This window comes from Triturus cristatus, chromosome 3_2 (genome assembly GCF_964204655.1).
Source record: "Triturus cristatus chromosome 3_2, aTriCri1.1, whole genome shotgun sequence".
NCBI classification, from domain to species: domain Eukaryota; kingdom Metazoa; phylum Chordata; class Amphibia; order Caudata; family Salamandridae; genus Triturus; species Triturus cristatus.
Genome location: NC_140584.1, coordinates 457,362,016 through 457,386,645, shown reverse-complemented (window position 1 = coordinate 457,386,645; position 24,630 = coordinate 457,362,016). Strand labels below are relative to the sequence as shown.

General features: G+C 40.7%; 1 protein-coding gene across 2 annotated transcripts in view; it reads left to right on the top strand.

Annotated features, from left to right (window-relative positions):
- The window catches only part of LOC146857534 (uncharacterized), a 364,382-nt gene that overhangs the window by 185,748 nt on the left and 154,004 nt on the right, over positions 1-24,630 (top strand). For both annotated transcript variants that reach the window (XM_085648076.1, XM_085648077.1), the window contains exon 7: positions 22,795-23,088. In XM_085648076.1, the coding sequence (XP_085504202.1) occupies positions 22,795-23,088 (294 nt within the window). The remainder of the gene's footprint in view (positions 1-22,794; positions 23,089-24,630) is intronic.

Sequence of the window (24,630 nt, the reverse complement as noted above, 5' to 3'; positions counted from 1 at the left end):
CGAGGGAATGCTCTGTTTTATGTATATATTAGATGTCCTTACACTTGACATGCTTACAGGAGGGTCAAAGATGTGCAAAGTTTGGTTAAAACCATTGGATTTTTAAGACTGCCCTCACCCACTCTGTAGTGGCATACTTCATCATAGGACCGCTATCAACACCCAGGAGCAGACCAACACACTGGGTGTAGCACTGATATTTATTTTTTTAAAGAAAGGAGGAATAAACCAAGAAAAGAAAGACAAGTTTTCCAAATGAGGGATCCATAATGCAGAGACAATTGCAAGTTAGGACTGCCTAAGAGGGTACAGTGAAAACTCATTTATTAATGGTCCCCTTTGAAATGATTAAAAATTAGGTATTGGGTGTCTAGGGGGATCTATTGGCAATGATCAGACGACACAGAGTGGTATGGGGTTAGAGATGCCGCCCCTTGAAGATTGTATTACTGCAGGGCGGTGTCCCCACTTCGGTCCCTGGTTACGAGAATCACTAATGAGACTCGGATGCAATAGGCAAGTGTGATTACTCTCAAGAAACAAGTAAGGTATTTTAAACCATTCTTGAAGTAGGTCAGAATCTGACTATAAATACTTGAAATAATCACAAGGGATTGATACCCTAAAGAAGGCCAGTGACCCGCAAGGGCAATAGAAATTGTCTGAAATATGTTGGTGTAAGCAGATGGGGTTCAGGAGCTGCAACTCCTCCTAGACACCCAATACCTAATTTCTAATCCTGTGAAAGGGGCACGCCTTCTATTTGCAGGGCACTAACAGTATAAAGAATAACATTGTACCTCAGTCACGTTGGGAGCAGTGGACTGGCACTGATTATGTTGAATCAATCAGTGCTTGGTCCTGCTCCACAGCGAGGAACAGAAATGATGTTGAGTCCCAAGTGATGAATTACGAGGCTGTACAGAAGAGTGCCACGCAAGGCAACAACTGGTAAGCAACGGGCGGACTACAAGCCCTTGTTTTTTTTCCATTTTTTAAACAAAGTTTATTGAGCACCACAGGATGACTTCGAGTTAAAATATCAGGTACATTGTGGCATTTTTCTATTTTCTTACCAGTCACAAATGTTATCTATTTGCCATTCTCAAAATCTGCTTGCATAAGCAAAATTGAAAATAAGACAGTCTGTGCACATATGACAGCATGGATATCTACAAGGTGAGAAATATCTATTTGGTTCGATATGCAACAAATTTCCACATCACCCCATTAACATAGATCCCCCCACCCTCTAGCCTCCTCCTGGCCTGTCGGTTCCTTTGTGCCACTCAACCTTGTGTGTTTGTGTATACATCTCTTGGTATGACCTACTGCTGATGTGCGGGCAGTAATGCCAATTGGCCATTTAACAGTTATTTAAACCTAGAACCGCATAATGCGGGTTTCACTGCGGGGTAGAATTGGTTTGTTGTGGGAGAAGATCTAGTGTTTTGAAACCATCCAGCATAAGATCCCATTTCATGGAGATGGGGCGTTTTCGTAGTCCACGTGCCTCTTTGCGCTTAATTGCCGCATCCAAGCCCTTTTTGTTAATAACAGTGTCCCTCAAGTGAGACGCATGCACAAGCCCACGCTCTCGCGGGCTCAACCCTAAAAATGACAAAACAATGAACTGATACTATCACAAAAAGTGCTGCAACCTGCCTCACAATCTGGGTCTCCACTGCCACATAATTCAAGTGGCCCGGATAAATACATATTTTTTAAATTTCATACTTAAGTTAAAGACAATGCATTGTAATGACTGTGCGGCACAGCCATGCATGGGAAAGCTGTGTGTGGTAGTGTATGATATTTCCTACCAACTCACAGCTAGGTGTCTTGCGACACAGTTGACGAAAGTCATAGGGCAACTAGAGCTCCCAGATCAGTATGGCTTAATGCTGGTATGCTCTCGCAGACATGATATTAAAAGACTGCAAAATATTTTTGTTTCTCTCAGACTGGTTACAGTGTCCACTGTCCTTGATACTAAATAGGCTCTAAGAGGGGTTTTGATTTTGTGGGATGGGACCAATTTCCTAGATAAAATCAATCTATGGCACACATTCTGCCAGTATACATGCCTGTTATTTTCTAACCGTGCTGGCAGGAGTAAAAGTGTACGGGCACCACACAGACATTTTCCAAATGTAGAGGCACACATCAAGGCTGTACACTCTTGCCCCTAGTATTTGCAGGAGCCATTGAACTACTGGCAGAGTGGCTCAGGAGAGACACCCTGATTAGACTCTTCGAGGGGGCTCCAGGGGTGATGGACAGTTTAGAGTTATATGCAGGCAACTTCCTAATTATCTCCACCACCCACAGGACGGATTGTGGTGCCAGAGCTTGTTAAAGCTGGGTTTCACTACCTAACATTAACTAGGAACCCTGGGTCGATGGGGTCTTTATTACCTGCTGAGAAGTGTAAAGGGGAGAAATAACTCATTTTAGAAAAATCCAACAATTTGTAATAACTGTGCCTCAAAAGGATCACAAAGTGCAAGTTCCAAGTTAGTGGGTTTATTACAAAGCCAAAAACAACTGAATGTACAAGCACCTCAAGACAAGGTTGTAAAAGTACATATGAACTAATACAAAACCATATCTACGAGTGAGCTTAATCCGATGGATCATATAAAGGATGAAAAGTTCCAAGAATAAGACACAAGCAAGGACTGCTCCAATATTTAAGTCAGACTTCATCTGTGGCTGAAAAGTGAAAAGCATTAGACTATTCCTTCTCTATCTCTAAAGTGACCTCCCTACTTAGCATTCCCCAGACAAGTTCAGTAAAAGGTGTCAGCTCATGAAGGCTTCCTAAGCAGTACATTCACGTTGTATGGGTCAGGTAGCCAAAGCTACAGAGCTCGTTCTAAGATGCTCTTTTCCAAATCGATCTTCGAATCCCTTCCCCTAACTCATTCTGTCTCCTCTCTCTCGCATTCCCTCTGATTCTCCTCCCATGGGGCACTATCCCTAATACAAAACGCGAAGATGTAAAACATGCGCACACATCACCTCATCTCAACGAACACCTCTCCTAGGTAGTTTTCCACCGCCTTCCACACTCCGTCCAGTGTTGAGCTGTGTGACCTTGAATCCCAGGCCTCCTCGGTGAGAAAGAACACCATCTTCTACTTTGTTTCTTTTCTCCTCCATGCCTAACTCCTAAAACAAAGAGCAATGGTTCTAACTAACAAAGGCAGCTTCTTCCACGTGCAACTGAAACGTGAAAACAGAACAACAACCTTGCATTTACATAAAGTTTGCTGACTACCTTGAAATTCGAGCTTACCAGGGAAATTACATTTGCAGGCCTACACAAATCAGCCACCATAAGAATAAACAAATAGGCCTTCCATATACACAACGTGAATATTTCATTTAGGCCTTTACACATCAAATTACACATCTGAAAGCATCTACAATTATTACATTTTAAGCACAGTTAGTTATTCCACGTGCAGACCTTAACATAGTGCACGTATAAATCAAAATGCATTACATTACACATAGACTTTTCATAAGGCAGTTGCATTATACTAACGGTTACAGTTTCCAAATATAAATGCCATTTCATTTCTCTTGCATGGCACAAAATACTTTTCTATCGATGTAACATCACATCATTATTACAATACGTTTCTAGGAACCACGTTAATACAACACAGGAATATATGCGAATGCGGACTACCCATGATTATAATGCACCCCTACAATTTTAGAGCACTATCACGCTCCATCAGTTCCCCCCTCTGATGACAAGTGTCATCACAACAATTCACACTCCCTGGAGAAAGAACCAACCTAAACAGAACTTGTAGCCACTCTTCCCTGTCTGAACCTCTCCAGGTTTTTGATATTCTCATAATGACTGTCCTGCAGTCTCTCCATCCTTCGCCCTTGCTGTCTAAGTGATCTCTCAACTCGATTTGCTTTATGCCACTTGTATACTCTAACTAATCCCCACAATATAATCTCACAAACCACCACTATGATAATAGGCTTCAAGATATAACTAAGAATTCCCTTTCCAAGGGAAGCAAACCAACTTCCCACTTTACCAAATCCTTTCCCCACCTTATCCCAAACTCCTTCTGTGGCTACGTCATGCACCTCATGATGTATCTCAGTGATGTTACTTATATACTTCTTCAGATCTTTGCTGTTATCAGGTATATAAGTACAGCACTGTTGAACCTTCAGCATTTTACAGACTCCGCCCTCTTTTGCCAGTAAAACATCTAAAGCAAGACGTTTCTGTATCACCATAGCTCTTATCGACACCATCTCTCCGTCTACAAGCAACAACGACTGAGCTGTGTTTGCTGACAACTTGTCCACAATGGTTGATAACTTCCTAATCTTGATGTCATTCAGCACCACTCCCAGATTTGGTATTAATGCTCCAAAAATGTCCCCCACAATCTCTCCTGCACTTGCACCTTGCTTCCTTCTAGGATGTAATCCACTATCCAAAAGTCCTAAGTCCTCCACATGATACATTTTCAGATCACCACTGCTATCTGGCAGGTACCATACCAATTCAATGGCAATTGCACATGAGCATTTTTCCCACACACAAAATACATGTTTGGAACCACTTGTACTGCATCCTGCAAAAACGTCTTCACTGTAGCCTCATAGTGAAAATATGATCACACACACTCTGTCCTACAAAGACCTCCTCATAATAGGTCTGAACTTGTCTCACACACAACTTTCCTCTCTGCTTAAAATCCAATGCTATTGGACTACTACTCCCCTTCGCTTTATGTGCTAACTCCTCCTTAGTCCACTCAACTTTCCTTTCCTTGTCATAACGATTTCCAGTTAATTGTCTATGTCTATCATCTACCTGATCTATACATTTCTTCTCTACATCCGTTAATGAGCATGTTAAATTGTGACGATGGGTGGGTATGAAATACTTCCCTTTTCTATCTTCCTGCTTGTAATAATCATACTTGTTCAAATGCTCATAAGCTAGAACCTCTGAAAGCACTACATCATAATTTGAAAAATATTATTCATATTGACCCATATCATAAAACATACTAAACAATAAACTACATGTAATACTACACGTCAAAGGGAGATGATGATATCGAATACCCTCCTCTACACACAGAGGCAATTGCATACACATATAACAGTCTCTCACATCCATTGTGTTCACATATTCATATAGCAGCTTTGCATATGCATTAAGCATGTAATCTCCCCTAGATAAATCTACATGCAACATACGACTAGTGTGATTTAGCATAGCTTTTTCAGCTCCTATGATACCCTCTTTTGTGCTAGAAGTAGTAGGTGTGGATGTCTCTATTACCCAGACTTCCTCAACTTCTGCATCATGTGAAACATTTACAGACACAATAATAACTACTGCTATTACAACTATCACCCCTACTATGAGTGTACCTATCACACATTTAGACCTACGGTTCGAATTTCCAGACTCCATTTTCAGCTTGTCGGTTTAATTCAGCAAGAGGATACAATAGAGGTCTCTTTTCCTTCACTTCAGATTGCTGTTCAGCCAGTTCAAACACAGTCCATTGAAGTACTGAAAATTCTTTCACAGTTCGTTATTCAGATTTTTATTTACACATTTTAAAAAGAATTCCTAACCCTCTTTCTTCTTCTACAAAAAGACCCCTAAATGTATTCTTCTTCCACTCGGACCTAGGTTATCTTCTTTAACACTTATTTACAGTTCACAGTTCAATCACAGTCTCTTATAACCTCCGAACCGAATGCAATCAATACATGCTGCAAAATTTCAAGACCAACAGCTGCAATTTCCTAAGCTAGTGGCTGATATCCCAAAATTGGAAAGGACAGTTACTGAAGGATCAGAATTCGCACTCGGCTCAATATCGGAGGTTTCGGTATAGTTATTGTCAGTCCAATCCAGAAACTATCAGTCCCACATGAATTTTCAACTTGGGTGTTCTGCTGATCACTTGCGAAGACCTCAGTCTCCCGGTCCCCAATACTCCCGGCATCAGTAACCATATAAGTCCACTCCGGGGCAGTGCATCTCAGGCAAGGCACTGTTACTCACATTGACCTTCTTGGACCTTCTTGAGCTTGCTCTGCATTACTCGATTCAGATTCAGATATCTCCGACACAGGATCAAGATCTCTCTCAGGAGCTAGTCTCAGGTTCAGTCTTCTTTGTCTCCGAGGCCACGATTCTTCTGCAATTTCAGCTCTTCTTCTCTGCACCCGACCACTTTGCGCACCAGTTCTTTCAGCTGAGTCTGACTCTATACCATTTGCCATGTTACTTTCTCCCTCTGAGTCAATACCTGGCTCTTGTGTAGCGTGACCCCCCTCAGCTTGCTCTGGTGGGCAACCAGCTTCGTCAGCAACCCCCACAGCTTGGCTTGTCCCCTCGAGTGGCCTTGCTGCCACAGCTGGATTTTCTTTTATGAGAGGAGCTGTTTCTACCAGGGGTTCTGAAACTCTGCGAGTATGGGAGCTGTAAATCCAGTTTGGCATGCCTCTGCACTTCATTGCTGTATTTTTCACCAAAATCACTTGTTAAGGGCCTCTCCAACGGGTATCTAGGCAACTATTTCTCACGTGCTTACAAACTAATACCCAGTCATCTGGACACAGGTCATAGCAGAAGTCCCTCGAGGTCAGGGCAGTTGCAGCTTCAACCTGGTGAGACACAGAACGGACCACGTCAGCCAGTTCTTTGCAATAATCAAGGATCAAATCATCTGTGATGTTTATCAGGGCTGTGGATGGCACTGTTGGTAACCGCATCTCCCTCCCCATTAGGATTTCATGTGGTGAAAGGCCAGGTCTCCTATCGGGGATACTACGAACGCTCATCAACACCAGTGGCAATGCATACGCCATTTCAAAGACGTAGATGAACTCACTTTTGACAGCCTCATCTTCAAAGTCCCATTAATCTGTTCCACAATACCAGTAGCTTCTGGTCGACAGCTACAATACAGTCTTTGATCAACATTTAAGGCAGCACAAAGTAACTTCATTATTTCGCTGTGGAAGTGTGTTCCTCTATCCTACTCCAATGAAGTTGGAAACCAAACCGTGGAATCAATTCCCTAAGCAACAACTTTGCTACTGTGAGGCTATCACATCTTCTTGTTGGGTACGCTTCCACCAATTGTGAGAAAACACACACCACAACCAAAATGTACCTCAAGCCATTGCACCTAGGCATCTCTATAAAATCGAGCTGGATTTGATTGAAAGGCCCTCCAGACCTCCCAGTGTGACTCAATGCTACCACAGTTTTCTTTCCAGCATTCATTTGTTGACATAAAATACAGCTATGACACACTGCTTCAGCAAACGCACGGAACCGTGGATTGTACCACGTTTGTCTGAACACTCGCACCATAGCATCCCTTCCAATGTGCACTGTTCCATGAATCTTCTTGCCTTAGGGCTCAAGAAATCATCAGGTAATACTGCTCGACCATCACTTCCAACCCAAATGCAATCATCTCTTTTCTCACATGCTGCTCTAACCCAAGCAGCCTCTTCCTGTTCTGAAACTTCTCCCTGCAGACGCATTAGCTCATCCCAGGTGTCTGCCATGGCTAACATCATGCTAAGCTCGGTTCTTTCTGGGCTCTCTCTTGTATAATCTCCAGTGAAAATGCACCCTTGTTCAGAGCAAAAATGTGCAACTTCATCCGCATATCAATTTCCCAGTGGGACAAAGCCATTCCCCCTCCCGTGGGCTGTACATTTTACCACAGCAATTTCTTGTGGACCCTGCAAAGCTTCCAACAACTGTCTCACATATTCCCCGTTCCTGATAGGAGATCCTGATGACGTTAAAAAACCTCTCTGTGACCATAGCTGTCCGAAGTCTTGAACCACACCAAATCCGTACTGGCTGTTGGTGTAGATGGTGACTCGGATTTGATCAGCAACCAAACAGGCACGAGTCAAAGCTACCTGTGCGGAGCATACTCCCTGTAAATAAGCAGCTTCCACAACTCCAGAAATGGTTCATACAGCAAATGCTGCTCTTAAGTGACCCACATTGTCTCTTAAGCATGAACCATCAACAAAAAGGATTTAATCAGACTCGGGCAGAGGTTTGGTGCAAAGTTCTGTCCCATCGAGACAGTCATGGTCCTCACAATCTTCATCACCTACATTTGGCAAAGTCATTAAAGTAGCAGGGTTCAGCGTAGAACAACGTTTCAAAGTCACATTCTCTGAGGCTAGTATAACCTGCTCATAACGTGTGAGTCTATTATTTGTCATATGTTGTGTCTTAGTTCTCATCATCAGGAGCTCAACTGAATGTGGAACAAAACCCATAAGTGGGTAACCCATAACAATACTCTCACAACTCTCAATGCTGACACCGGTTGCAGCAACCAACTTAAGACATCCGGGCAACGCTGAAGCTACTGGATCTAAAGTAGCTGAGAAGTAGGCAACTGGTCTACGGACACCTCCATGACTAAGAGTAAGAACTGACAATTCGCAACCTTCTCGCTCATAACAGAACAATGAAAAGAACTTGTTATAATCTGGCATCCCTAGAGCTGGAGCACAACACAGGTCCTCTCTCAACTCCAAGAATGCAATCAGGCAGTCAGGATACCACTGTACCGGATCGCTCACATCCTTGTGCGTCAGCCACTGCAAAGGCTTCGCATTAAAGGAAAAATTGGGGATCCATTGATGACAGTACCCAACCATTCCCAGAAACATCCTGACTTCCTTCTAAGTGGTAGGCACAGTAATATTCAGGATCGCCTCAATTCGATCGGGTGACACCTTTCTCTTGCCTTTTTCAATTCGGTGACTCAAATACTGTACCTCAGTCAGACAATACTGTAACTTGGTTGGAGACACCTTGTGTCCATTTTCTGCTAGATGGTTCAGTAAAGCTACCGTATCGATCCTACAAGCATCCTCCATCTCGGACGCAATCAAATTGTCATCAATATACTGCACAAGAACTGAGTGTTGTGGCAGTACGAGACTCTCAAGATTCTTCTACAAAAGCTGATTGAAGATCGATGGATTCTCTGTATACCCTTGAGGGATACAACACTATATTAACACACAATCTTCCAGCCAGAAAGCAAATAAAAATTGGCTCTCCTCATGCAGTGGTATCGAAAACAATGCCTGGCATAGGTCAATCACTGTGAACCACTCACCTTCGCATGGGATCTGGAACAGTATCACTGATGGATTCGGTACCATGGGACAACAAGGAACTACAATCGTGTTGACCTTTCGCAGGTCCTTCAAGATTCTATACTTCCCACTTGATTTCTGCAATCCAATAATGGGCGAGTTACATGGACTTCCCATTATCTCCTTCAAAAGTCCCTGTTAGATAACAGGCTCAATTACAGGCTTGATTCCGGCAACCATTTCCGGTGACAAATTGTACTGGGGTGTTCTCGGGAACTCCGCATTTAGCTTAATTTGGATCTTCACTGGCTCAACCCCTTTGATCAATCCTATCTCTTCTCCTGTGGAGTCCCATACGTCCAAAGAGACAGAATCTCTCAGGTCGAGTGGGAGTTCCTAGACTGTCAACAGAGGGAATAGCTCTGTATACAGATTCTGATTTGCCAATTTAAATGCAGCATCATCATCATTAGTCTTCAATTCCACTCCTTTGGGTGTACAATAGATTGCGCAGTTCAATTTGCACAAAAGATCACGACCCAACAAACAGACTGTGCTTGAGTCACATACCACAAATTGGTGTCGGTTGTGGCAAGTTCCTATTCTCACAGGTATTGCCTCAGTCAATGGATTAGTCATTTTCTTATTCTCCACTCCTACAACTTGGATTGATTGTCCCGAAAGGGGTAGGTTAGGAACTACTGCAGATCTCACAGTAAATCGGGTAGCACCAGTAGCAACCACAAAGGTGGTGGGATGACCGTCAACATCCGCCTCTACATACGGTCCTCCCTGGTCTACCTACAAGACTGCTCCAAGGGTATAGTCTTCCTCCCTCCTCAGGTAACGCCATTGCAACGGGTCTGGATCGAGCTCATCAAAGGCCTCGATAAGAGGGATCTGCTGGTATGTTCGACCTCCCTGTGAAATCCTCTGTGCCTGGGGAACTTGCACTTCCAGAGCTAGTGTTCTCCCTTGCATAGATCTGGGTCCCGTCACCGTATTGGCAACCTCAGGTACCTGTACCACTTCCTCCCCTTGAGTCTGATTAGCTGGATTGGTCCTACACTCATGCTTCCGATGCCAGATCTTGTGACAGTTATGACATGCAGTAGATTTCTTTAATGTGGCAACATCCATTCCTGTCTTAGGATCAATGGGTTTCCCTCTTCCTTGACCTGCCACATTCTGGGTCCCTCTTTGATTATTTCCCTGTCTTCTTCCTAATGTTCCTCCGCCTGACTGTGTCTGATCGGTTTTGTCCGCATTTTGCATTTGGACTAGCATTAACTTATCCTTGAGCTTCCTACGTTTAGAGTCCACTTCATCCCTACAATACCTGGCATACTGTGGAATCTCGTTCACGTATTTATCCTGCCAGCAGATTAAATGTTGTTGGATCATAAAGCTAACTTCTGGTCTCAATCCTAGAACAAATTTAGAGACAAACTGTCCCATATCCTTTGGGTCAAGAGTGTCTAGCCCGCTGTACTGCTTGAAAGCTTGCAAGAGCCTCTCGTATTAGGCATGTACAGTTTACTTTGGCTCCTGAACAGTTCTGTCTATCTTAACCCAATCAATGTCTTGTGGTGAAATTTTGGATTGTAACCATGTGATTACCTGCTCAAACTTTTTCATGACCACAGGTGAAGGACCATAGGTAACAGGATCCCGCTCTGGTACCGACGACGGCCAGTCAACAGCAATCTTACATGCAGACAACAAATCACTCGGTACTACAATGTCAAACAATGTATTCAAATCGATCCACAGTACCTTTAAAATTTTGACAAATTGATCAACCTGCTTGTACTACTCAACAGGTTCTTCCCTCAGCTGAGGAAAATTATTAGTAAACGCTGCTAAATCACCTCTGTTCCATGGCACATACCCTCCATTTGGTACTTCCCACAAAGGATAAGCCTCTACTCCTACTGTCCCCCCTCCTGGAGGTGGTATTTCTCCTATACTCTTCTTGACATTCTTCTTCTTAGACCATCTTGCTTCCCATTTATCAAGCATGCTCCATGCCCGTATCCCTACAATCAGTTCTCGAATATGCGTCTTCTCTTCTAATTCTTGGTCACTTTAATTTAGCCTGTGGTTTCACTGTAACATCTTCGTTTTGGACAAATCCATATTATACCTCTGTGCCAATTCGGACAATTTTTCATGTGCTCTCCTTGCCTTACGAGTTACATCTTTCGCCACAAACAGCAGTTCATCTGGCTCATAGCGTTCCATCCTTTCTAAAGGCAAATTTCCACTGATTATTTCCTCTACATCTAACACTTTAGCCCTCATAGCAGCTTTAATCGTTCCTTGACTTGATGCACTACTCAACTCTCCACTCTCACTACACTGATCTCCACACTGATTCCCTTCCATAGTGTTCCGTGAGACCAATCGACTCCCCGAAGCTCCCTGATCACTGTTTCCTCGAGTCATCCTTCTACTAGGACCTCTCACTGGGGGTTCCCACATCCTCAAATCGGACTGTCAATCAGGCAAAGACCTTGATATCGTTGCTTTCGACTCCCCATGACCTCTAGAAGAACCTGCAGTGGTTGGCAAAGGTGTACTCGATTCTATGGGTCTCGAAGGGTGACCTGTTCCACTCTCTGTGCCATTCCCCCCAGAACCAGTGCTCTCTCCCATTGTTGATCATATTAGACTTGCATTTCCTGCCTGATCTGGATTGTACACTGATACTATAGGACCAATGGTGACCGGCACTGTAAGAGCTTCCGGTAGCCAGGTAATTGTGTTGACTCCACTTGCTTCTTCACTTTTCAGTAGTTGTGCTCCCATTCCCTCTGTTCCTGTTGAAATCCTTCCCCTTATTCCTACACTGGAGCTTGTCTGTGGTTCTACAGGTTCCTCTGTAATTGCTCTCCTCCCCTCCTCAGAGCTTGTATTATATGGAGGTGAACACTCTGCTAGTAACCTTTCCAGTAGACTGTCATCTGTATCACCTTCATCGTCTTCTTCTCTTCTCTTCTGAGCATCTTCCACTCTTACTAATAAAGGAAACAGTCTATCTCTCTCAATGGTATCTACCCTCCATCTTTTAGTCAATGCGTCCCATCGTGCATCTTGAAATGCCCTGATCGACTTTTTCACCCTTTCTTGACTTTGATCTCTCTTCCTTGCATGCGCTGCTCTCATCCATGCATCTAGCTCCTGAAACTGTGTTGGTCTGGGTAGAGGTCGCAACGCATTCATTACTGCCTTCAATCGGTACAGCACATCAAATCTAAATGAACCATTATGAGGAAAAGCCAAATCGCCCTCCTTTTCGGTAATCTTGTGCCAAGTTTGAAGCCAAATTATAGTATGGAGCCCTACGTTCGTAGCCATGTAATGAGCTGGGGTATCCTCGGGTGGTGCTTCTTCTCCCACTCGAGTTACCACTCTTCTATCTCCCCTACAAAGAATTTGCAACACCTTAAAACATGTAGTGTGTGGACCATTCCAGTATTAATTGCAAGATCAAGCAGATAAAAACTGGAAGATACTAAACACCAATGAAGAAGAAATCCCAACACAGAAACCATTGGTAGCATATCAGAGAAATCCTAACCTAAGAGACAAACTGGTACATAGTAGATCTAAATCCCAAGACAATAGTAGGCAAACTACTATGGATGGACTACCTCCACCAATGGGAAATTACCGTTGTGGGAGTTGTCATGCATGTGATTCCGCCATAATTACCCAAATGTGGACATAAGGAGGCAAATCAGGTAAACTAAAACAGATGGCAAACTGTAGAAGTTCAAATATTGTCTATCTGATCCTATGCCCGTGTGGCCTAGGCTACATTGGTGAAACTTCCAGAGAACTACGCACCAGGCTTTCTGAACATAAATCAGCAATAAGAACAGGGAAGATACAGGCACCTCTAGTTAAACACTATCGAGATTGTCAACATGCAGAAACAGATCTGAAATGGCTAATCCTAGAACGGGTAAAAACATACCAGGTAAGGGTCAAACCAAGATACGAAAGCAACGCGAAACCTTCTGAATTGTCTCACTGGACACAGTCCATAAAGGTCTAAATGAAGAAATAGTATGGTTAGTGACAACATAATTAGATCTGTTAATATAGGCCAAGCCTCATATGTCAGTAAAAATGCAAAGCTCTTTTCAACTAAGCAAAATTTTGCAACATGGAATCCCTGTAATTCTAAGTTATAAATACTGCCCCATTTTTAAAGTGGTGTATGACCATCTACTATCACCACCTTGAGAGGGGATCTGTAAGTAGACAAATATACTTGTATTTTTACTCTCTGTCTAATTGTTCTTAATCATATTCCTAAACAATTTTTCTCACATAGATTTTTAATAAATTAAAAACGGTTCTGCCTTTTCACACTTCTTATCCCATCTGAATAGTTTCACGACAAGGTACATACGCTGAACACTCACCGTTCAAAGATGGCGCCTGAAAATAGAAAAGAAAAAACAGGACCTTAGACTGTCCAATCCGCCATATGTATTATCTAGCTAGAATGTCTCTGGCAGACAATCAAAGCTTGACGAGTTACACTTCAGATAATCCGAAATTGAAATATCTTAGGTCGTGAACAAAATTGTACTTATGTCATATAAAATAAAAGATGCATGTAAAAATCTTAGCTTACCGCTGTGAAAAGTTACCGCTCTGGGATGTTGGTCCCAGTAAAAATAGAACCCCGAAAATCTAACTCGCAATAGGTAAAACCTTGCTAAAAGAAAATAGTGAGATAATATATGTAATAGCAATAATTTCAATTACTTACAATATTGTTTTATGTCATACTACATATAACGCAAATTACTCACTAGATCTACCGTTCCAATGTGGCTCTTTTAGAAAACACTTTCATTACGGACACTTAGCCCGCCAAACTAAAATATCTTGAGAACGGCCCAGGAGACGCGCACAATTCACGTCATATAAACCAAGAATGACGAATCTACAAAAACCTTTTCGGCGTGAGTACACTCAGACAGACGCTCGGAACCTCAGCGACACGGGTAAGGAGGGTTCTTTTTGGGGAGGGGGAGACCTTCTCTTCTTTATTTCTCCTACTGACAGGCAAGAGTGGGAAATAGTTTTAGCCAACAGCATGCCTATATAGTAATTGTGTAGAAGAAATCCATAATCCTAAAATGCACCCTAATCTTCTTTCTTTGTAAGCCTATGTGACGGGGTAATATCTCTTTTAACTGGGAAAGCGTTGGTACATAGAATATATAGCATCAAAAAAATCTTTGTCCTACAGATTCTCAAAACGGATTGCATAAATCGCATGCCCCCTCCAAATCCACTTATATTGCCCATATATTACACGCGCAACAGCATAAGAACTGATTTTGTGTATTCACACAATCAACCCTTTGTCGTACAGATTCTCGAAAAGGATTGTATAAATCGCTTGTCCCTTCCAAATGCAATTATATTGCCCTTATACAATATGTGCTATAGCATAAGAATTGCTTATGTGTATTTACACATACAACCCTTGCTGCCTCATTATAGGTAGACAAATAATAGTAGCTCCAGTCTTGTACACAACTAATCTGGTATCGTTTAAATATTGCAGATGGAAAATCCAGGATTGAACTGAAAATAACAAATAAATAGATTGGTTGTTAAGCACGAAGAATGGGTGCGCGATGAAAAATTCAGTGAAACGCTATTTACACTAACATTTAGGTAAGAAATACACAGTGCATCTCAATATCACTATCAGAGGGGTAGTAGATCCAACCTAGGACTCCTAACACAGATCGTGACTCTTCTGTTACAGACAATATCTTTAAAAGCGTATATAGACGCTGAACTGCCTTAAACCAAAATCTGAATAGATGGACTACTTCTTAATGTGATCTACCAAGAATCCTATAAGTGGAAAGAACTATACAATAGGGGTACGACATGATAACATTCTTATATAGCCACAATACCGCCTATAAGAACATAACTACTATGATGGCGGACTAATTTTAGCTAATTACAAAATTCTTTTATCCCAATTTTTCTGACAGAGAAATACTTAACTCTGACAAATACATCTTTTCGATGACCTCAATTTGAAAGTCAGTCGTTTGTGAACAGGATACAACTCTACGCTTAACATCTCATGTAGGATCCATATGTAATTATACTTTGTTTTCTTTTTCTATTATACACGGTGATCTATTTTAATCTTTAAGCATGTGTCACAGAATCTGTTTTAAATGTGTCACGAAATCTCTCTTGACTTCCTCAATCCTCTTGCTGTGCACAATGGAGTCTCTCAAACTCTTGGATCTAAAAACTCACACCATCTTTACTTTCTAAGCACGGCTAAATCCTGAACAAGAGTCAATAGATTACACCTTAAAAATGTTTTTTACATTCTCTGGTGGGCTAATTTGGAGAATTACATCATTATAAAATATGGAAGATGATTATAAAGCAACTATAGTTAATGACATTCCCCTGTATCTCATACAAATTATATTTAATCTTGCAGTGAACCCCTAACTCACAATACAGACTTAAGGGAATGTTTTATTGGTCCTGGAGCAGGTGATTCTAATTTGTCTGTCACCGAAACGTACGTAAACCATCTGACCATATACTACACATCTGGGAATCCTACTTAAAGAACTATATGAAGAAACAATAAAGAAGAAACAATGAGAAAAAACTGAGTAGCTTTTAGATACATGTAGCTAGCAGGATCTTGACCTGTATGTGTATTTTATTGTTCATTTTTTGTGTGGTATGTTTGAGAGTATGTTTGATGGGAATGAGAGCTGTAAATGTAGATTTGATGGCCTCGCTTAGGGGTTCTCTTCACATCATTGTCTTAATTCAATACAAATTGTTTCTTGTTTTCTAATAATGTCTCCATGACCATATAAACATAAACAATTGAGAAAAGCTAATTTTGATATTCATAATAAATAAATAAATTGTGATTAAAAAAATAATAAAAAATCTAAAAGAAATAACTATATGATGAACTATTTGTTTATGGGGAAATGTCATCCTTGTGAGTGATGACCACTGTGAAAATAACGATAGGTCAGATAAGAGGTTGTGTCTATTTTGTTTTTTTCTTCCCCCTCCTCTTGGACCTCAAAGCAACTGGGGGATACCTTTTCATTATTCTGTCAACACCTTAAAACATTTCATGATGAAATTAACTCTTTTACCCACAATGTTTTTGTTCTACTTCCTGATGTCAATCCACCAATACCAGCGCGTCTTTACACCAACCAACCTATCACAGCATGGCAAACTCTGACGTCGCCTTTCCTCCTCTCTCAGCAGTTCCCCTCCTTCACAATTCGTATCTCATTCTCGCACAATTCACTCACAACCAGGTAACAGTTTGTCCACCATACAACCGAACAGTCACTTAATCGACTGTCTGTCCACCAAACGACCGGACAGTCACTCGTAATTGTCTACCTCAATCTGACAATTGTCTGTTCGCGAAACGACTGGACAACTGTCTTCGGCCATCTGCCCACAAACGGCCGGACAGTCATATAAGTAATCAACAGGATCCAATCACTTGATCCTGCACACAGTAACCCACGACCTACGTTGGACACTCAAACACTCACTCTCGCATTTCCTATCTCAGGTGGGTTTGTCGATGACGTCTCACGTCTCCCACAAATCAATGGTCAGACAATTACGGCTCTGGGTGTCTTCTATACCACAATCTATCTATCCCGGGATCTTAGGCTACTCGTCGAGCCGGACATCAAGAAATAACGTGAACCCCGCGTGCTCACAGTCCGAAACCACAATCACTCAACTCTCATTCCAGCTCTGCAAGACATCACACAATAAAATCATCACCGCAATCTAACAAACATCCCTATTCATACTCACTCCTCCACAAATTGATGTTTCCACTGCACCGTCACTCTCCGTCGGTCTCGGACAAGCGCCGTCGTTCTCTGCTCCTCTCTGGGCAACCATCTCTTGGGCTTGTAACTAACTCTTCCCTAGCTTCTCCCCTTACTGCAGAGGTAACCGTCCTTGCTACCAACTGATAAAGCTGGGTTCCACTACCTAAAATTTACTAGGAACCCTGGGTCGATGGGTCTTTATTACCTGCTGAGAAGTGTAAAGGGGAGAAATAACTTATTTTAGTAAAATCCAACAGTCCAAGTTAGTGGGTTTATTACGAAACCAAAAACAACTGAATGTACAAGCACCTCAAGACAAGGTTGTAAAAGTACATAGGAACTAATACAAAACCATATCTACGAGTAAGCTTAATCCATATTAAGGATGAAAAGTTCCAAGAATAAGACACAAGCAAGGACTTCTTCAATATTTAAGTGAGACTTCATCTGTGGCTGAAAAGTGAAAAGCATTAGACTATCCCTACTCTATCTCTAAAGTGACCTCCATACTTAGCATTCCTCAGACAAGATCAGTAAAAGGTGTCAGCTCATGAGGACTTCCTAAGAAGTACATTCACGTTGTATGGATCAAGTAGCTAATGCTACAGAGCTCGTTATAAGATGCTCTTTTCCAGATCGATCTTCTAACCCCTTCCCCTAACTCATCCTGTCTCCTTTTCTCTCTCGCACTCTCTCTGACTCTCCTCCTTCGGGGCACTATCCCTAATACAAAACGCAAAGATGGAAAACACGCCCACAGATCACCTCATCTCAACGAACACCTCTCCTAGGTAGTTTTCCACCGTCTTCCACACTCCGTCCAGTGTTCAACTGTGTGACCTTGATTCACAAGCCTCCTTGGTGACAAAGAACACCAACTTCCAATTATCGACATCCCTTCTACTTTGTTTCTTTTCTCCTCCATGCCGAACTCCTAAAACAAAGAAGCGTTAGTTCTAACTAACAAAGGCTGCTTCTTCCACCTGCAACTGAAACATGAGAACAGAACAACCTTGCATTTACATGACATTCTCTGACTACCTCCAAATGTGAGCTTACCAGGGAAATTACATTTGCAGGCCTACACAAATCGGCCAACATAAGAATAAACAAATAGGCCTTCCATGTACACAACGTGAATATTTCATTTAGGCTTTTACACATCAAATTACACATCTGCAAGTATCTACAATTATTACATTTTAAGCCCAGTTAGTTATTCCATGTGCAGACCTTAACATAGTGCACGTTTAAATCAAAATGCATTACATTACACATAGACTTTTCATTAGGCAGTTGCATTATACTAAAGGTTACAGTTTCCAAATATAAATGCCCTTTCATTTCTCTTGCATGGCACCAAATAATTTTCTATCGATTTACCATCAAATCATTATTACAACACGTTCCTAAGAACCACATGTTAATACAACACAGGAAAATATGCGGATACGGACTATCCATGATTATAATGCACCCCTACAATTTTAGAGCGCTATCACGCTCCATCAAGCTCTCGAGATTCTTTGTGGGTTTTGTGCATTCTCTGGATTAGTGGCAAACCCCTCCAAGTCAGTGGTCTACCCTATAGAAACAGACCCTGGAGACTCCAAGTGAGCTGTGGGCATGAAGAAGTCTTTAGATATCTGTTGGTGTACATGTTAAGAAACAAGACGAAAGCATGGGAGCACAATCTTCTTTATCAGTTGGATAATCCATAAAGCAACTTGACCTTCTGGTCATGCTACCTTTGTCCATGCACGGTTGAGCTGCAACACTTAAAATGGCCTCATTGCTGCATACGCTTTATCGATTACAAAATTACGCATATCTCATCAATAAGGAAAACTTCACCATTATGAATTCCATTATTTGGAACTTCCTGTGGGGAGGATGCTTCCTCTTGATAGCTATGGCCAAAAATCTAAATATAATGGCAGAATTGGGTCCGCAAACATCCAGTCATACTACACTACAGTCCGCCTGATAATCGTTAATAGCTCAAAGCACATTAAAAAGAGTTGGCATATGCGTTACAAGGATGGGCAATGGGAAGCATAAGCCCCCTTCATTATCTCTATGAGAGTAAGATAAAACCCTAATTACTTCATGCACCAAGAGGCACTAAACCCCTGGCAGAAGATTGTGTTGTGTAGGCTGACCCGGTAAACTAACAACAGAATCCCCACTTTGCTATGGCACTAGACTTCAAGAGGTCAGTGCTTTACAGGGCTTTTGGGCCTGGGACAATATAAGTATTTCTAGGCTGGGAGATATCATGACAGGGAGACACATATTTTATACTGTTTCAAAGTCATATATTTTCACTAAATAAAAAAGGAAAAAAGGGAAAATGGAGACAAGGGAAGAAAAAATACCTCATAGTCATGGTGAACAAGATTAAACCACAAAGGATTTTCTGCCAGGTATAATAATATGGTATCTTATCGACATCTATTTAAACAAACAAGTCAACACATACCTTGCAAATGCAAAGAGTATTAATTAATTTCAGTTGTTGTCAAAGATTAGAATGCGATCGATCTATGGGGAAGCAATACAGACATATACAGGTATGTCACATTACAATTTGTATCATTAGTTGTCACATGCTTATTTGATTGCTTTTTATGATCAGTCTTGAAGAACACCAACAAGGTCTTCCTAAGTGATTTCACCAAGGGTCCTTATTACCAACTTTATAAATGCTAATCATAAAGCTCTGTAATGTGCGGTTGTATTTAAAATTAAATTCAAAAGGTCTAAAGTCGCCACACTTACTTGAAATTTATATATTCGACATTATAGTTTGTCAGTTCAATATATTCCACGAACAAGAAAAAAGTGTTATCCTAAAAAGTAAATAAAATAATATATAAATATGTCGTCATAATGCTGCTTTGTTATGAATTTATTCATGTTAAATTAGTTTTTATCCAATGTCATTAGCCATTCACGCTATAGTCCGATCTTCACAAAACTCCCAGGTGTATAAACCATACTTATAGCTCACATCACGTATGTGAACGTGCTAATCACGGCGGCCATCTTAAAGTATGTATGACTGGCTCAAAGGACGTTCATAATATAGAGACCCATACACACTATTCCACTATATTCTATCCACAGGATAATATTTTCACATACATCAGTTATCGCCACTGTTATAAGATACTATAATATATCTGGCATTCAGATGGCCCAATTAGAAAATATAAACATGATCGACAATCATAGTAAAGCCAATATTAAAGCACGAAAAAGTTGGCTCTTAATGATAAAAGTAGAAATATATCCACAGTAATAGACCTCTAATCCTGGTCAAATCGTTAGAATAGAGTATATCGAGCTCTTATATTGGCGATAATCTAATGCGTTCGAATTTAACTTACGGCGAAGGTTGCGCCCGTCTTCATGCGGTCATCAGGTTCGGCAAGGTTTCACAAAACGCTACAAGAGACTGCGCGCTTTTATATGTTTACTAAATTGATTAATTGTTCAATTTAGCCAGATAATTGTGCTCCAAACATGGGCGTCGCAAAAGAGTGACGTAGGTAAGACCTACTTTGGGAGCGCCATCTTTGAATGAGCAAGTTATATATTTGTCCAAGTCTGCCCAACAACAAACATATCACAAAAACTAATTTTTGTATATATTTAAAAACAATAGTGACACACACGAGTACTTCTAAATGTTCATCGTGCCTGCAAAATTTAGTTTCTATTTAATCAACGCGACCTGATCTCAATAGCTACCAGCGTCGCCCGATTGAACACGTATTTATAAGAAAGGCTCAGTTTAAAAGGACCAATTCTATATCGTCGCTATGGAGTCCCCACACCAATATTCACGGGTACGACCTTTCCAAATGTAAGGGAGAAAGAAATTTTAAATTCTAATCAAAATTATGTTGTACATATAAAATGACACATATAAAATCGTATAGAGTGCGCCAGTGAAAGGACTTTTCTTTCGCACCATAGACAGAAATACTCTACAGAGGGAACTAGTTCACCTCTGAAAGAAATATTTGTATGAGCGGTACAATTCAAACATGTTCCAACATCTGCCAGTGTGTACGCATTCAACGACACGTGCAATTTGAAGGATATTTTTCATATAGAAAGAGCATATCATACGCATGTAAATGTATCACCTAGAGTCCATCTAGTGAGCACCCACTATTACCTACCCATCATGTAACAACTTATGTTTGTCGAGATGGGTACAGTATTGTCGTCCCATCATATATCCATAATATTATCTCGACGCATCAGTGACAGCTCCAGTCAAGTAATGTTTCACAAATTCTGCATTTCAAAGTTGAATGTAATGACATTCTCAGAACTAACATACAGAGAAAATCTGGCAGATAAATGTAATAACATTCTCAAAACTGAGATACAAAGAAAAATCTGGCAGATAAATGTATTTGGAACACGTAAAAGGGAATTTTGCCAAACACAATTCTCCTAAATAAAACCAGATCAAAGTTAGCAATGTCCATATAGTCATAAGACCAAGGTTATAAACAGGACAAAGACGGTTAGAACATTGTTATAAAAAGTAATGAAATTCATTATTGATGTTCAACCCTTAGGTAACTGATCTCAATCTACAGATCCAACGAGCTTCCATCTGTCTTAATTGTAAAGTTCTATCGCCTCCCCTGGCATTCACACCGACGCTGTCTATTGCATGAAATGTGATATTGCTATTGTTAGGATGAAAATCCTTTGTGGTTTAATCTTGTTCACCATGACTATGAGGTCTTTTTTCTTCCCTTGTCTCCATTTTCCCTTTTTTTCCCTTTTTCCTTTTTTATTTAGTGAAAATATATGACTTTGAAACAGTATAAAATCTGGTTATTCTTCCTACTTTTGCTTTTCTGGCAAGGTCACAATTTTTGTGTATAATTGAGTTAAGTTTCTGAATGATCTGTCACTATGGTCTGTCAATATAATACAAAAAAAGATTTTCCCAAATGTAATTGATTGATATAGAATGTTCTTTTGTATTGTTTTAATTATAAATGTGGTTGCTATACATTTTTAAATGTTTGTATTTAATGTTGTAAATAGTGTCTGTCTGTATAAATTTTCAGCCCTGAAGAAGTCCGATTGAGGACGAAACGCATTGGCGGCTGTTATGAACTCTTCTAATGAACATGAATAAAGAATAACTTTTAAAGATTTGATCGACTTCTCTCATTTGGGAAAATGACCATCCATTGAAAACTACTTATACTATGGATATAGTTTGTAAAACAAAAATTTATTTATATGGTTATGTGACATACTATAAAGAGTGCAGGGCTACTGTGCATACATTATTATAGAGTGTACAAAAATGTCTTTTTGTCTCTCTAGTCAGGACCTAGGGGGATTGTGTCCTAAGCCTCTTGCACCTTACTGGTGGTATACTATTATGTGGGACGTTAAGACTGGTCAGACATCAATGCTTTGATCCCCATTTCCGTGTGATAGGGAGACACATATGCTCATTTGCAGAACTCTCAAAACATATGACCTAGTAGTCACAGATATTTCTCCCGACCTATATATTTGGTGAGAGGGATTGGTGCGATTTTCAATTTGCTGCAAATCTGTGGATAATTTACAAGGTTGATCGTGACTGGTGCTATGTAACTAAAGTAATTTTGCGCTCTATAACAAAACTAATACTGTTCTATTTTATGTTTTTTCCTTTTAGCTAGACCTGTACTGAATCCCATACAGTATTTGAAAAGCCCAGAGGGGCATATTACATTAGAATGCAAGATACACTCTTTTTTCCCCAGAGATATTGAAATACATTGGTTGAAGGATGAAGTGAGAAGGGAACAAGAAAATATTGATATCAAAACTGATCGGGACCTTTTTTACTGCGTTGGCAAATTCACATTTCTTCCAAGTCCGAATGACCAAGGCAAGACGGTTACGTGCAGCATCAAACATGCCAGTTTAATGGAGCCTAAAGAAGTTGTCTGGAGCATGATTCCTATTGGTAAGCTGGCACACAAATATATTAGTTTTCATGTTTTTCTACTGTCACATCAGCTGTAGCTGTCAAGCGTTGTTCCTAGAGTGATGCCCAAGCAGGCTTTTTCAATATAAGGAGTTACAGCACATCACCCTGACATTCCTAGTACCGAATAATGCTAGTAAATATATGTGTTGTAATGTGTTCTAAATGTGATCTGGAACGTGTAGCATGTATCACACACCCTGGGCCAGCATGTAATAATATTTTGATGATAAAGTATGCATATGTGCAAATGTTTAATTGGTACTATTGTAACAAACATTGACCGCCCCCACCACCCCACCCTCCAACACAGGCTTACCTGCTTTCCCTTTCTGCTTCTTAATTGGTTGTTTACAGTTCAAACTTTATATTTATGGTCGTTTGATCAAACACTCGGTTGAAGTGACATGGTCAAGGGGAACCATTTGTGATCTATATATGGAATTAATATGTACAGGTACAGTACGATTGTATCGCTAAGGAAAGTGTAACATATTTGTGTTGACTTTATTTACTTGTTAGACCAATGGTAGGGTTATTTACGTCATGGATATAGATCGATATTTTTATAGGTTCAAATTATCGCTATAATGTTTTGAATAATTTGTTTCGGAGATTTCCTACTGGTTCTATTGACGATGAATATATCTGCTGAATGGATCACATATACTAAAATCTAATAAACAGATCAAACCAAAAAAAAGGAGTTTCAGCACATTGTCACCGCCATGTAATTTTCCCACTCACCGTTTTGCAAAAAAGATTAAAACTCCTTTTTAAGGATAAGTGTTTTCAAGTAAACCAGGTAACAGCAATCCACATGCTTTGATTGTGCATTGGCTATTTAAACAATGATAGTCTGCCAAATAGATTTGTTTGAACCGATGCACTTAAAGCAGGTTGGAAGCTTCCCAAGTCCCTACTGCCCCAAGATTGCCAACCAGTGTACAAATTCTAGATTAGTTTCCTTAAATGAATTGCGCGATTTATTGACTTGTGTTGTGTGTATATCTAAAAACTCTATTTTTAGCATTGCTGAAGATCATTCACCTTCAAAGTGTAGCTTGCCTTGAAACGGAGTTCACTTTAACATCCCCAACAGATGTGCAAGAGCTTTTAAGGGTGTAAAATAATTAGAACGAAATACTTACTATGGTATCTTGCACTTTACTATTCTATGAAGCGCTTAGCATTAATGGGAGACTCAAGCCTTGCAAATGAACTGGGCATATTAAACTCTTCTGAGCCCCTTGGCCCATCAAAGGTTCCACCGGTTGCATACGCCTTGGTCTTCATCCTTCGATCAGGCCCCCAAGACACTGGGTGGGAAAGGGGAGGAGCCTTTGGCGGCGTGCCCAGCACAACATTAATGCTACCATTCCTCCTTGAGAGGAGCATGTATTGGTAACAACCATGGTACTGCGGAGAAAAAAGTGACCATTCTGCTTCATCTCTGGTTATAGAAATATTAGAAGAACGTTCTGTTTCTAATATTTTTATTAATTTTTCTTTTATGTTGCA